Genomic DNA, 16,630 nt, shown 5'->3' with positions numbered 1-16,630 from the left:
GGCCAAAGTATCATGATAGAGAAAGAGCAAAGATTGAATAATAGCTTGATTCTCTGTGTAGAAAATATTTGGAAGGCTGACAAAGTCAAAGAATGACACTTAAAAAGCTTTCTTATCACTTATAGACTGTCTTCAGATAAAGCAAGACAGAAATTATCAGGGTAACAGTAATTTAATTATGCACCTAGCTTGCATATAAAATGTTCCATGCTTCAGCAAATCTTTCATAGACTTTACGTGGTATCTAGAGGGAAAATTCTAAAAGACAGTGAGAAACACTATTTAGGTATTACAGTTCAGGAGTTACAAAACTATGCATGACTTTCAATAATTTATCTGACGTTATAACTTTTACTTTCAGTTTTATATGAAATTGTGTTGATTGTCTTTGCCAGAAACACCAGTAGGACTCAATCATCTTTCTAATGAAACTACTGCATTATTATGCCATAGTTGCAAAATACAAATTTTTCTTGGTTTTAACTTATCTAGAAATATGTTATGAACAGGAAAATGTTTAAGAGCCCTATAACTATTCAGTGCATAGAATTTTTTTCTCATGCTGCATAATTTTTGTAATACATCACCAGATTAGGAGAGATAACTTTCTAATGGATAGTAAGCTGCCTTCTTGTTCCTTACTAAACCAAATAATCAGAAATTTCTGTCACAAAAACCATCATGTACCACAGTGTGTGTGGGGAGCACTCACATGTGTTCCCCACGCACTCTCCTTTCACAAATCCTTGGGGTACCAGTAGAGGCTCTGCCTGCCTGATACCCTGAGCTGGACCTGAGGCCTTTCTGCTCACCATCTAGCCCAATTTAAAGGTTACTGGAAGATGATAGATGTGCAGCCCCACACACATCAGAACAGGTGCTTGCCAGGTAGCACATAGATTTCCACCTGGTCATTTTCTGTGATTATCAGTGTAAAATGAACACACTTTATTTTCCGTCCTGGTTTTGGTACTGGTGGTGTTTATTATTGACAATGTTTTGCAGGTGTCCATTTGCAATTTTTGAATTTCTCAACGGAGACCATACACGATTACTTAGAAGTTAGGAGTGGATCTACAGAAACTAGCACTGTTATTGGAAGACTAAGTGGCCCTCAGCTACCAGCCTCTCTGTTCAGCACAACTCATGAAACCAGCCTATACTTTCACAGTGATTACTCACAGAACAAACAAGGATTTCATATTGTATATCAAGGTGAGATATGGACATTCTTATGAGAGAGCAAGGTGGCTATTATAGGGTTTGGGGGATTCCTAAAAATAAATATGAAAGATTTTATGTGTTTTGGTGCCAAGCTTTAAACATTGAGACAAAAGAGAAGAATGAAGAAAGTTAATATGAAAAAAACCAATTAATTGCATATTTTTTCTTTAAAATTAGGTAAAATGTCAGCAAACTGATAATTGCCAATATCTGAAGCTAATTGGCATATTAATTTACATTGCATGCCTTTACAAAAGAAACATCTCTATTCAATGTTTGGAAGCATACTGGAATTTTAATTTTGTGTAATGGGTTCTGGAAGGTATACATCTAAATACTGTATTACTGGATGGATGTAGATTTTTGCAAATTAATGCCAACCCAAAAATCTCCAAATCCATTTTATTTCCTAGTTCACCATTTCCCTGAAGGTTCTTGTTCTTTTGTACCCAAGTAGGTCATGCTGAGCTGGTGAAGATCACGAGATCATAGTTCTATTTATAGAATTGCATTTTCATTTAAAAGGGATTAGATCACCACTGTTCATGAAAAAAGGTCAAATGTGTATTTTAATGTAGACCTGTTTTCATTACACCTAAGAGTGATTTAAAGAGATTTTGCATTAGAGAAGTCTCCTATTACTCTTTTAATAGTAACAAGTCCAAATTAATTTGAATTCTGTGTAACATTTTGGAAGTGAGCCACTGTAAAAAGAATTCGCTTTTAAAGAAAAAGTCAATTTGTGGGCTAAAGTGCTAAAGATGGTAAAAACCTAAGACCATATACTATTAATAGTAACAGTACTAGTTTTGGAGATTCTATCATTCTATCAAGAAAAGCACTTGATCTATCTCACAATAGTATCTTCAAACAGCAAAAATAAACGTTATTTAGCAGCACAGAAGCATAGCTGATTTCACTGTACTTCTCCAGGTGTAAAATCAATTATTTGATCATCAGCATCATGGAACTTTGGTTCCCATCATATAGGCTGCCCATGGCTTTTATTTTTATTCTAATTAAAAACTCTTATTTTTGAGAAAATCATAATTTTTATTTTACGGATTTTCCACCATTATTATTATTTATTTCAGCATATCAGCTCCAAAGCTGCCCTGATCCTCGACCATTTCGTAATGGTTTTGTTATTGGAAATGACTTTACTGTGGGCCAAACTATTTCATTTGAGTGTTTTCCTGGCTACACATTGATTGGGAATGCAGCTCTAACTTGTCTTCACGGCATCAGCCGCAATTGGAATCATCCTCTCCCCAGATGTGAAGGTATGTTCCAGGTGACCTATAAACCCTTTTTCATTTGAAAATCATCCTAAGACTGTTAACAGAACTCATTTCAGCTTTTTGATTTACAGAGGCCTGTATATTTACAGTGTAGTCTTTGCAAAGGAATTCATTCATTTGCAAATGAATGAATTATCATTCATTAATATGAATCTGAGATAATTTGTTTGCTTTTGGAATGTTAAGCTTAAAGTCTGGAATGTGGAGACTCATGTTTCTTTTAATCTGGGTGAAGCAATGCAGTAAAAACTCTGCACTAAATAAGGAAAAAAAGCTTCAAAAATTGAATTTGCCAATTCTGGCCACTTATATTCTTTCTTATCAGTTAGAAAGAAATGTTAAAGGTGGTCTTGAGTGACATTGTCCTCCAGCCAGTGCTCTGTGAAATCATTTGCACATATGGTTTTTTTCTGTTTTTTGTTGGTTTTGGTGGTTTTTTTTTTTTTTTTTTTTCACTTGTGCTTGAAACAAAAAAGAAGGTTCCAGGAACTGTCAATTGCACACAGCTATAATTTTAAGGAGACAGAATGACTGTGATGGTTCTGTAGAAGTGTTTATCTCTTCCTTAGCTATGCTGAAAGGAACCTGTTTCTAGCAGCAGGTCAAAGAAGGTCAGTCCTCCACTTAAAGGTTTAGCTTCCCTCTATATTGAATGGTGAAACAGCACTGAGAATGGGATCCTCACTTTCATGTAGGAGAGAAATGCCCAAATAAAAACCCCCAACAACAACAAAACAGCACCCCACCCCCAAAAAAACTCCAAAGTCAAATACAACCACCCAAATAGAAAATAAAAAGCTCCCCCATTTTCTGAATTTTTTCATTCTATTTTGCACCATATACCCAAATTTAGGTACTTAAATGAAAAGCCTCATTATTCAAAATTCCTGCTGGACTCAAGTGGGCCTTAGGAATTTCGGGGGAATGTGGTATCTGAATTAGGACCTAACTGGTACTGAATTCAGAAGGGGAAGCCTTATAATGTAAAACAGATGACACCTACACTGTCTTTTTTTTTTTTGAAAGGGGAACAAGTTAATTAATTATAATTAAGTTTCACCACCCATTTTCTGGATCTTGTGGAATAGTAACACCTTCATAGTTCATGTCTCTACTGCTAAACACTTAGTTTTTCCTGTTAGTTAGTTCTAGCTGTATTTTCTGTGCCTCACAATCAAAACAATTTATTGAATGCAGGGATTCTGTTTCTTTGAAATACCTTACTGGAACCAATATTTTAATTAGTAAATTCTAATATGTCCAAAGCATGTTGTTTCTCTGAGTATCAGTTTTGATGAAGTTCTGAACAGTAGCTGAATGTTCTTTGTTTCTACTTAATTTGATATGGAAAATGAAGATTAAAAAAATCCACCAACTTGATAACAGAGATCTAAGATGCATGTTTGCTGTGTGATGACAGACTGTAACACTACTCAGCTGCTAGAAAAATTTCTTAAATTACATGGGGTTTTGTGCCGATACTTATTGTGGTATTTTTAGTAAAGGTTTGTGACATTTTTATATGCTACAGATATTTTTGAGGGTTTTTTCTTTTGTTTTGTTTTCTTTTGTATTATTGTTGCAGGAAAAGAATAATGAGTTATCTCCTAGTTTCACTTGGTTTGATTTAAGATAAAGGCTTTGTGTTCAAAAGCATTAAATACATGACATGTCTTAAATTTCTATTTACTTTGCCTTTATTGTAAGACAAGATTACCAAGGCTTTTTTAATTCCTCAGACTTCTTGAAGCAGACAATCTGAATTAAATATGACTAAACTTTCTTCTGTTTAAACAGTTTTGTTCTCTTCTTGCATCTCCATGCACCTAATATTCCTTTAACATGTGCTCAGCATCATCTAACTCTCTCTGACCCTTCTTAACTCATCTCCCTTGCTTTAACCTGTTTGGATTCTGTTCCCTCTCCTTTTCCAAGAAGTCTTGTTCCCTGACAGTCATCAGACCATGTTTTCACTCCCCTAAGAGCTGGCTGCAAAACCAATTTCTGTCTGTACTCCTCAAACCCCCTTGAGCCTTTAAGGTTAAAGCTGAAGAAAAGTTGTGCCCAAGCTGTTGAGTCTGAATGATTGAAGTGTCACTGTGTGTCTCCTACCCTACAGTTCAGCACCAAAGTTTATAAACATAAACCCTAACATATGTTTTTGCTAAATACAAATTATACATAATTCCTATATGTCAAAACCTATATGTCAAAACTGCTCTGGTTGAAGATTTTTAAACATATTTTAGAAAATCTGTGTTGCCATACCATGCACCTTGTGGGGTGGAGTGGGCAAAGTAAAGGTATGCAAAATAAAGCAAATTATACAATTTTAAGCTTTGCTTACTTTTCTAGAGCTAGGCTTGTACAACATTTCTCTTCTGTAAAAACTGGGTGGTGTCATATTCAACATACATCTGTATGGTAAAATAATCTAGTTTGCACTAACAGTTTTCCAGAGATACAGAGTTATGAAAGTCCAGAATCTGTGTGGTCACTCTTGCACTGTATGATGTCTAAAATTAGCAATCTTTGACATGAATTACAGAGAGGACTCTTTAGCTACCAGAATTTATATCCATAAATGCAAAATTACTCTTCATACTGTTGGATACAATGATACAATGATTTTGAAGTTGCTCTCTAATATTCACCCACCCCTCAACCTTGTATGTGCCTTCTTTCCTGTGTTAATTTTGGTTGGCTATATTCTTGTGACCATACATGAAAACAATTAGTGTGATTTGTTGCTAATTTGTAGCTGGAATTTATACAAAGCCTAACAAAGTAATATTCAGTTGTGCAGGGAGTTTCCCCCTATATGTATATATATATTTATTTAATTCCACTTCTCATAATATTTGCTGCATCAATTTTTTTTATATTTGACAAACACTGTCAAAATAGACTTCTGACTCTGCACAAAGCTGAATAAAATCTGTTTTCTTTGCACAGGAATGGTCATATGCAATGAAGTTAAGCGTACCAAATGTGCTCAAAACTAGAGCTTTTGTACAGTCTAAGTAGAATGCAAAAAGCATTTATTGGCTATTTTTAAAAAGTTTCTTTTTTGTAGCTCTGTGTGGGGGAAACATAACTGCAATGAATGGCACCATATACTCTCCAGGATACCCTGATGAGTATCCAAACTTTCAAGACTGCTTCTGGCTTGTGAGAGTACCACCTGGGAATGGAATCTACATCAATTTCACAGTTCTCCAAACAGAGCCAATATATGATTTCATAACTGTCTGGTAAGAAAACACTTTTGGCATTTATTTAATCTTCATTTGACACTATGTAAGCAAATATGAATTTAAAATAATATATTTATGATTTTCCCCTTGAAACTGGTGTTCTCTCTAGGAGAAATGACTGAGTTGCACCAGTCCATGTTTTCCAATGGACCATTCTCTCTAGATATCACTGGACAAGAAATCAAAAACAGTAATAATGTTTCTCAGTTTGTCAACAAATAAAAGCATACAGAAGTGTGCTATAATAGCTCATCAACAATCAAGAGAAACAACAATTAAGAAAGGACACTTAAGAAACTTTATAAAAAGTTTCAGATGTATGTGTTAGTGTTTTAGAAAAGGACTACTAGAAACTAAAGTAGGGCAACACTTCATTCATTTCTTCCAAGCTGGCTTCTTTTATTCTTAAGAGAACATAAAACAAGAGGCTCTTTTTGTATTTGGCTGTGACAAAGTGAATTGAGCTAACAATAACTGTAAACAAATTATATTTTCTGTGTACTTGAATCCATGTCTGTCATGGCTCTGCATGCTGACTCTCAGCAGCAGCCTATCACATTAATCCCTCCACTGCATTTTTGAAGATATTTAATGGCTTTAGTCCTCATTTGTACACATGTGTAAAAATTGTATTGTATACATGATGGCTATTTAATTATGTGGCCTATACCATTTCTGGGATACTTTTCATATATAGTGCAGATCAAAAATTTTATAGGTGTTTCCAATGCAAAAAAAACAACAATTTTTTTTCACAATTCAAATGCTTCAAAGCATACAATTTCCCTGCTAAAACAGAAGGGAAAGTGTCAATGTGTCATAATTTGGACAATCATATTACTACAAAATTTTCAAAATAAAATATATCCATATTTTTGGTTTTTTAATATACTATGCTAATAACTATTGAAAAAAATAACTTCAAATTTGTTCATCTATTGCTTACTATTTAACAATTCTAATCTGGAAGGAAGCAAATATGAACATTCAATACTCTAGTACCATTATGCTGTCCTCTGTACAGTTCCACTGTTGTTTAGTACTAACTTTGATTCAATTTTTTTATTGAAATGAGTGTTTCATTTCTCCATCAGGTAGCAATGATCTTTTGAGTAGTACATGTATTGTCAAAATCATAATAAATAGTACAAAATAATAACAGTACATTCATATGAAGGATTCAAGAAAATCAGCTGTGTATCATACTCAGTTTGATTAAAGCTACCAATACAATTGCTAAATATAATTAATTGTATTTAGCAATACAATTGCTAAATTGTATTAATACCTACATGAAGTGGTAAACCATGACACTGCCTGAGTCAAAAAGACATGACCATTTATATAAAGTTCATAACAGAGCAACACATTGATTGAGAAAACTCTGAATCACTAATAAAAACAAACTGTAAATCAATTATTATCTATCCATATATACTATAAACTATAAATAATAACATTAAAACTATTAATTTGGGGGGGAAAGCTAGGTTAAAATGTGCTGAAAATATTGCATATCCAAAAGTAACTTAGAATAAGTATTACAAATAAAATGTGCATTTATTAATGTCAACATGCAATTTTCAAGGAGAATCTTATATTCAATAGTCTGTAAGCATTATGGGTTTATTTTTGCCAAAGCCAATATTCATTCTTGTATTTTTAATTTATTCTATTAATTAATTATAGCAACAGTATTTATATCTTAATTTTCCTAGATTCAAAAGACTGGTAGATGTGATCAGTTATTAGTTTTATTTATTTTCTGATAGCCACATTTGAACCTATAGATACAAAAATTGAATCAGAGGTTATGTCAAGTAAATTAAGTACAATCACAAATTCAGTAATTTTGAGTTGGCTGAAATTTTTATTAGAAAATAAGAATTTAACTTTCAAAAGGTGGCTGAATTAGTATTCAGTCCACATACAGGAAATGAGAAGGTCTTTAGCCCTTGTTGTCTGGTTTATCTTATTTTAGTTGTCTCATGCCTTTCAGTATAATCTAGGGAAAATTTACTGCATTCACTTAAAATTTGGAGAAATCATATTAATCTTTCAGACCAAAAAAAAAATATTCTGTTTGTTTTTCTTAGGGATGGACCAGACCAAACTTCCCCTCAAATTGGACAATTTAGTGGCAACACTGCACTAGAATCAGTCTATAGCACTTCCAATCAGATTCTGATAAAGTTTCACAGTGACTTTACTACCAGTGGCTTCTTTGTACTTAGTTATCATGGTAAGTGTGACAAATTAAACTTTTTCACTGTTTTTACTGGTCACTGAGGAAGACAAGGCATAAAAAAAAATCAGTTGCTTTTTCTAAGAAGATTTGCTATTATTAATATGATTGACCACTGCTAGGGTAATGCAAACATATGAAAGACTTTACATGAATGCTGAAAATAATTTATTTTCTTGACCAGATATTAAATTTACTATTATTCAAGCAAAAATAAAAAGACTGCACTATGATGAAACATGAACAAATAAGGCAGCATCAAGACCCTAAAGTTCAAGGTGCACATTCTTTTTACAATGCTTCTAAAATTCCTTTGCAACCTAAATATTTTTGGAGGGAACTAAATTTCTTTTTGAAATTTGGATATTTTGAACTAAGTGTTGTTTTTCTAGAGGTACCAATGATAGTGAACTATAGCTATGATGTATTGTTTACTACATTATATAGTTCAGTGATCGTAAACTACATAGTTTAATTAAAGTTAATTAACCTGAATTAAATACTGACTGAAGGAAAATCTGTATGAATTAATTCACTGAATTCTACCTCTTTTTATAGTCACACAGACCCTCTGTGGTCAAGTGTCTTGTACATTGCTATCATTACAAGGAAATAGATTGAGAAGTAAGGGTGGGTTTAGGTGCTTTGTGAATGCCCATTGGATTGAACATCTTAGGAAACACAAATAGACTACATCCTGTTTTCTGGATCCTGGTCAGATTTTGTGACTAGAAGATTTTCTTTTTGGTTTATTAAAGATGGTGGTGAATACAGATAGACAAAATTTATGGGCTTAAAGGAACTTTAAGCTATGCAAAAACAAAACAGAAAAATGCATAAAGCTTACAATGAAAAAAAACCCACCAGCAATTGATTATGGTGTAGAGACTCCAGCAGGGCTAGGTAGACAAGGATCAGAATTTCCATTCCAAATCTTGGAATCTATATTGCATGTGTCAAATTGCAAAGGACAAAATGACATTTGTGTTCATTAATGAGTCCATATGTATTGATATCTACTAATATATCAATATGTGACCAAACATATGCTCAAATGCTCATGGAATCATAGAATTATTCAGACTGGAAAAGACCTTTTAGATCATCAAGTCCAACTATAAACCCAACACTGCCAATTCTGCCACTAAACCATGTCAATAAATAGCACATTATCTGTCTTGTAAAATACCTCCAGGGATGGTGACTCCACCTCTTCCCTGGGCTGGCTGTTCCAATGCTTGGCAACCTTTTTGATTAGTACATTTTTAATAATATCCAATCTCATGTGGAGTAACTTGAGGCTATTTCTTCTGATCTAGTAATTTGCTAGTATTAAAGTGTCTCTGAAGATCTCCTTTTACTTGTTTCTTTTGTTGTGAAAATTTTCATACCACAGGTATGGGCTCTAATGTGCAATAAAGATGCAAAATGAGCAGCACAAAGATTACTTATTAAGAAACTTAAAACTATTTTTGTACTAATGTTGTCAAGATAAATAAATCTCTATATCTTGGAGTCTGTGATCCTTCATATCAGCTGAACAAACATTATAGTAATAAAGGAAAGGCAGTCAAGGAGTAAAATAAAGAAAAGGAATCAAATTTATTTAAAATAAATAATTTTGGGATTAAAATTAATGATATTCCTGTTACCCTAAAATGAGAGACATTTGAGATAAATGGTAGGACTTCTTTATTGAATCAATTTCTAATTATGTTCATGATTTTTATTATTATTTTTCTTAAGATGCAAACAGCACAGCTGTTTCATGTTTAATTGGTGTGTTTTATTGGTTTGGCTTTCTGACTCACTGCTTTAAGTAGATCTTCATTACCTGAATGAAGAAAAGCTGTAATAGGAAGATACCAAATAAGGGTGACTCATTATTAACAAAAGGTCTTATGGTATAAATTTTGTGATTTTCAAAAGTTTCACTAATTAGAATACTAAAGGGTCTAATCACACGAAGCAACCAAGAATGTGTATTACTGAAGCTGAACTGTCAGCTACTATAAATAGATGGTATTTTGTGCTGAAGAGAAATGCTATAAACCAATGCTGTATGAAAATGTAATGTTAATGAAAACCAAGCATAGTTCATCCTGAACCTACGCTTTAACACAGGAAAGACTCCACTGTAGGTAAAAATATGTCAAAGTGATTTATTTTGCCAGATTTCTGTCCTAATATTATTAAGATCAGATTGTATTTTGTCTGTGTCCAAACATGGGCATCATGGATCATTGGATCTCTAGGGGAAAAAATGAATCTGTACCACTTCTGCATACACTTCCTACTTATTTTTTATTTATTTGGCGTGGTTTTCTTGACTGGCTGTTGCATCATATGCTAAATCTCAGAACATTATTTTGTGTGAAACATCAAATGAGAATTTTGAAAGCAGGATTATTCCCTGACACTATCTGCAGGTTATGTGTACTCCACATATTTGTTTATTTATTAGGAAATTTCACATTCAAGATGTTTCTGTCCATTAGTTATGCTGCCTCCATGAACTTGTATTTATTGCAAGGTTTCAAAAGTGAAAAAGTTCATAACTAAAACTGAATCATAAAAACCAACCAACCAACCAACCAACCAAAAAAAAAAAAAAAAAACCAAGCCAAACAATGATTGAAAAGTACAAAATATTTTATTTTTGACTGGAATTGCTCAAATGAGAAAATGGGCAACCACTTATAAACTTCTTATGTTACTTACGAAGAGGATTTCGCCACTAAAACTAAATAACTAATTGAGAATGCAGACACAACTTGCAATGTTTCATTTCCTTTATTTTGATTATTTTGAAAGTTTCAATATAAATTGAGTTTTTATGTTTATCGTGGTAATGTGGATATTAAATCTCTTATTGCATGGCTATGATAACTGTGTTTGAGAATGTCAACTTTGCTTTGTTCCTGTTTATAGCCTATCAGCTCCGTGTCTGCCAGCCGCCAGCAAATGTACCAAATGCTGAAATTCTAGCTGAGGATGACGAATTTGAAATAGGTAATATTAAAACAAAATAAAATAAAATCACAAAATTTATTTATGAAATAAACTTGCTGTGCACATGGTGCTTTTCAGAATGGAAATCATACTTGTAATATTTTAGATTTTTATTTGAAAATAGATTTTTTAAAGAAATCATTCCTCTTCTTTATGCATCCTGAATCCCATCCATGTTTCAGGGATAACATATAAGTAATACAATAACTCTTTGTAATTAACTTAATTTTAAAATACATTTTTCATAGTATTTAATATAAAACATTATATTACACTGAAACAAACAAACAAAACCAATAAGAAAACATGTAGACAATGGTATACTCTGTGCCATAATTATGGTTCTGTGACCTAAAATGTAAAATCAAATTTGTAAAAGTTATGAGGATTAGAGAAGGGAATGATATTCTGACTTTCTGAGACATGTCAATAATATTACTTAGGCACTTATATTTCAAAGAAATATGATTTATGATCTGATTTGAGATGTCTGGTGAGCTAGTTTTGCTCATGTTATGGCAAAGAAAATAATTTTTTTAGTATATGCACCAATATATGATTAGTTATATAGGTCACAAAGAGAAATTACTTTTTTTTTTCCTTTTCTCTCTGTAATACGGGCCAAAGAGAACTGCTGGGATATGCAGGTTTTTACTTTTATTGGTACATAAAGCTATATGAATTTTTGGTTTCTTAATTAAAAAATTAAAATTTCTTATTAGATTGCCAGATCTAGATAGCATCAACAAATCCATTTGCTATTTAATTTTTCCCCTCAGGATTTTATGAATTACTGACTTGATCTGAGACCTTTATTTAGTTCCATAATGTTTATCCTGTAAATTATATTGCTTAAAGCTCTGTGGACATTTGGTTCACATAGCATCAGTCAAACCCAGACAACTTAGTAAACTATCTAATAAATAATGTGGTGGAAAGGAGTGATAGATGCAGCACAGTGTGCAACACAAAGCTCATTTGCCACATTTCCTAAGGCTAATCAAAGTTGTTTATGCCAGAGGTCATTTAGCCCATTGTATAATATGGTGGTAAGAAACTTCATTAATCAATAATGTTTTCAAATCTAAAAGTCCCAGTTAATTGCTGTTTAGTGCTTATTTTGTTTGTCTGTTTTGCCTTGTGTTGTTTTTCTGAACAGGAGACATAATAAGGTACCAGTGTCAGCCAGGCTTTACGCTGGTTGGTAATGAGATTCTGACATGCCGACTAGGGGAAAGGCTTCAGATGGATGGAGCACCACCTACTTGTCAAGGTTTTTTTCTTTTTTATTTTCCTGCTGCCAAACCAGTTCACTGGTGATTCCTTAAATAACTTCTACATCTCTTTTATTATATAAGACAGTATACTGAAACTATTTCAGACTTTTGATGATGTATCCCAATATATCACTCTTTGTTTTGTTTCATGTATGTCAGATATGCAAAATAGTTAGTAATATTTTAATGAACTTCACAAGTTGAAAGGGCTGCTACTCTACTTTGTGAAAATAATTTTACAATTCTTTTTTTTTTTTTCTAGGAGTCTGATAAATAATGCTACACATTTTCTCTACAACATAATAGTATGAAAATTTATGTGGGAATTTTCAAAAAACATTAAATTAACATAGCATGGATTTGGGTGAACAAGCTCACAAAATAATTTTTCAGTGCAGTTTTAAGTACTTGCATTTTTTAATCAGTGCATTCTAAAAAACAGGTTTTCTGCATGTGTGTGTGTGTGTGTGTGTGGTCATCTCATTGTTAAGGTCGAAACAATTGCAGTCCTGCCATCCATTAACATCACACTTTAAACCAGTCTTTATTAAAGTGAAATTTGATGTGTTATGGTAGAATATAATTTTTCTGTAATTTAAAAAAAGGGAGATCTTTCTTTCATCCCAAACTGATTAGGGAACAAATGAAGATTGGCCTTTTACATGCTTCATTAAAACAAATGGAATCTCTTTGCAGTTACAGCAATGGGCATGAGTTTATGTTTTCCTACTAATTCTTTCATTTATATCTGGAAGGATAAATAAGAACCTAGAGATATAAGCATGTATGATAAAGCTTTTTCAAGAAAAAAATACCAAACCAAAACACCACAGCCTTATAAAAATATAAGTTATGTAAAAAAAAGCCATTTTGAATTCTGCTAGTTTCTGTGATATACTTTTGTGATCCATCTGTTCCTGAGCTTAATATTCTAACATCTACATCAGGATTAAAATACTTTCCCAAATCAGTCACAATAAGTGCATTTGATTTAAATTAGTATTATATGAAAAATATTGCCATCTGTTTTTTTCTGCCAATCTGACATTTTGGTGTGTCCTCCTACAGTAATTTTAATTTATTAACATATCCATAAAACACTGATGTTGAAAGATTTATTGGGCAATAGTAAATTAATTGTGAATAAATCCACTAAATTTACAGGTAAAACTTGGATATTTTACTGTTTCTAAACATTTTCTAAAATTATAAAATAGTGCACAATATAGATGTTAAGAAATTAAACATCAGTATATTAATTTTTAGAACTTTATTTTTACTGTAATATTCACCTAAGCTTTCAGCTGAGAATTAAAAAATAATCTTGTATAAATATACTCTTTTCCTCCATTCCTGGAAAGCTGGAAGGGTCTACTCTTATAACTGAATAAGCTGTTTTCCCCTAATTTTATGAACAAAACTATGCAGAAGTCAAAATCATTCACAGCACTGAGTGTAGTTCTTAAAAATGCAAAGTGAAATTGAAGTGTGAGCTTCATAAGAACTTTTACACTGATAATTTCTGGAAATTAGACTTGTAGTTAGATACAGATGTGTCTAGGAATAACTTCCAACATCCCAATTTAAGTTTAAATCCTAACTTGGCAGACATACTGCATTTAATCAGTGAAAAACCATAGTCACCTCCAGGCATTGCTTTAAATGTTAAAACAATGTGATATTAGATAGGGCAAATAGAGACATGTGCTGATCCTGAAGCATTCTCTCAGTGCATGTTGCTGAAGGCATACTTGTATTCAATGCAAGACCCAAGACAAAAACTCAGGAATGATGACTTCATTTACTGTAGCTAATCTTTCATCTGTCAGATATGAATGCTAAACATTGGTTCCAATGCTAAATTTTTAATTGATACTCTTAAAGTTTCTGATTAAAGCAGAATGAAATTAACATGGTCTTCAGGGTTAGATTGAGACAATTAAAAAGAAAATTGTGAAAGAATTTTGTTAAAAATGACCAGTACTACCAGCAACCTAGAAAAAAAAGCAGCATATTTTCTTTTATCTTTATTTATCTGATTTCTAAGTTTGAAGATCACAGTACATAAGTTACATTTCAGTAATGAAAGATGAATAGAGAGCTTTGTGGAATCTAAAGGCAGCAAAAATACATGCCAAAAAAATTCTGTCTTTCATGAATCTACTATATTGCATTGGTCTGTGGGTAAGCTACCACACTTCACTGTGCAGAGTATAACACACTATGTAAGAGTCACTTTCAAGGAAAAGTCTCCGTTCTTCTGTTGGTCTACTTATTATCTTCACTGGGTAGAGTATGTTTTTTTTTAACTTAATACTGTTAATTCCTGATGCTTTAACCTTGTGCATATCTTATGTGCTTAAGCCAGTATAGTGGCATTTGATTGAATTTTTCTTTAATTTTTGACTTGAAATAAATCGATACCTACATTCAAAATTAATTCAGAAGTAAATCTGAAGAATGCTGCTGAGCAAAATTTAAGTAACATAAGACTAACATTAGTCTTGAATCTAATATATTGCACTAAAGATATACTAGATAAATGAGGAATTCCTAAAAAAATATTGAGGCAAACTATATTTAAGATATATTTGGTAATTTTAATTATTATAGGTTAGTTCACATCACACTTAATACTATTTTAAACTGTGTAACTTTCTTTCCTCTGTTTTTCTCTTGTATGTGCCAGCTGGATGAGCATTTTCTTAAAAATTCTAGCAGATTTCCTTTAGGTGTGAAAATAGTCACTAAATTCCACAAGTTTAGCCAATTTCTATCATCTTATTTAGTTAAAATATTGTCCAAACAAAGCATGCAACTTCACCCTTAATTTTCTTTAAAATTAGCTTCTACTTACAGGATAAAATTAAAATTTCAGAGTAAGAAGATTCAAACTGTATTTTGCATCATAATAAGGGGACCCTGAGAAAATTCTTTAATGGTATCCCTTAACTGTATCTCAGATACATGTTCTCTGATTCACATTAAACTTAGCCACCCAATTCTCAAGGGAATCTGTTTAACAGAAACAAGTCTTTTAAATTCTCTATAAAATTCCTGAGGGATGTTTAGCTGAAAATCCCGAAATTAAGGACAGTTTGTAAGGCAAAACCAGCTGCAAATAAATGAGTGTCGCCAGATGACTGTTATGCTGTTCCTGCCACATATTTTTATATAAGTATATGTCTATATGTACGTATAAAGCTGAGAGGATTACTTTGGTTCATTTTCTTGAGATATGTGTCACAAGTGGCACAGCAATGCAATTTGACAGCCAGATTCCAGCCATATGAGTTTTGTTAAGTGGGGTGGAGGTGCTGTGTTCAATCTCTTCTTGAGTAATTGAAACAAACACAGGACACGAGAAACAACTTTTAGCAACTAAATGCTAATTTGCAACTGAGATACAAATATTTTTTTTAAATATATGGGCAGATATAGTTTTTCAAGTTCAGTTTGAATGCATTTGCAGAGGGTTGGACTAGATGATCTTCAAAGGTCACTTCCAAACCAAATGTTATGTGATTCTTGCAAAGTTTTTGTATGAAGATAAATACTCTTTTTCTCTCCCTTTCTCTGTTTTCCTGTGTTCTTTATCTCTTTTCATAATGCAATAACTTTTTCAACATAAAACCTGATTTTTGTAATTAATGTTATTTCCAGTGTTCCTGAGAAAACTAATATCCTAATATTTTTCTTTTGTAACTCAGGACTAACTCATTTTCATGTAGGAGTTGTCAGTATAAAAAGATTTCAAAGCTGCCGTTTAGCTGTGTAAGGTTCTGAATATACTGAAGGCATTTGTTCATATATCATGAGGCAAACATATTTTTTGAAAAAACTTCCAATAACATGGTAATGTCAGCTATTTCTATTTAATGAGATGGTTATTCTTGTAGACCTAGTGAATCCAGATAAATTCAAAATTAAATTACTTCATCATATTTTGAATCACCATGTTGCTCAATTTGAGGAAATAGAATGAGTAATGCAGTTCTTCAAAACTCCGGAAAATCTCATCAATCACATGAAATAGAAATAATGAGCTTTACATCTTTTTGCCAATTTTTCTGTTGCACAGTGCTCTGTCCAGCCAATGAAATGCGTCTGGATTCAACAGGTGTAATACTGAGCCCTGGATATCCTGACAGCTACCCAAACCTCCAGATGTGTGCTTGGACCATTACTGTGGAAAAGGGTTATAATATCAGCATGTTCTTTGAATTCTTCCAGACAGAAAAGGAATTTGATATACTTGAGGTTTTTGATGGTAAGTATAGGATACATAACTGTGAATGATGCCTTGTCTATATC

General features: G+C 32.5%; 1 protein-coding gene across 3 annotated transcripts in view; it reads left to right on the top strand.

The window, feature by feature from the left end:
* CSMD3 (CUB and Sushi multiple domains 3) overlaps positions 1–16,630 on the top strand; it is a 577,908-nt gene that overhangs the window by 484,383 nt on the left and 76,895 nt on the right. For all 3 annotated transcript variants that reach the window (XM_041407558.1, XM_041407557.1, XM_041407556.1), the window contains 7 exons: positions 1,006–1,215; positions 2,319–2,507; positions 5,602–5,779; positions 7,879–8,024; positions 10,959–11,039; positions 12,199–12,312; positions 16,398–16,586. In XM_041407558.1, coding sequence (XP_041263492.1) covers positions 1,006–1,215; positions 2,319–2,507; positions 5,602–5,779; positions 7,879–8,024; positions 10,959–11,039; positions 12,199–12,312; positions 16,398–16,586 — 1,107 coding nt within the window. The remainder of the gene's footprint in view (positions 1–1,005; positions 1,216–2,318; positions 2,508–5,601; positions 5,780–7,878; positions 8,025–10,958; positions 11,040–12,198; positions 12,313–16,397; positions 16,587–16,630) is intronic.

Source organism: Onychostruthus taczanowskii, unplaced genomic scaffold (assembly GCF_017590055.1).
Source record: "Onychostruthus taczanowskii isolate IOZ18803 unplaced genomic scaffold, ASM1759005v1 scaffold27, whole genome shotgun sequence".
NCBI lineage: Eukaryota > Metazoa > Chordata > Aves > Passeriformes > Passeridae > Onychostruthus > Onychostruthus taczanowskii.
Note: the sequence above shows the minus strand (reverse complement) of the source record. Positions and strands in the feature narration are given on the sequence as shown.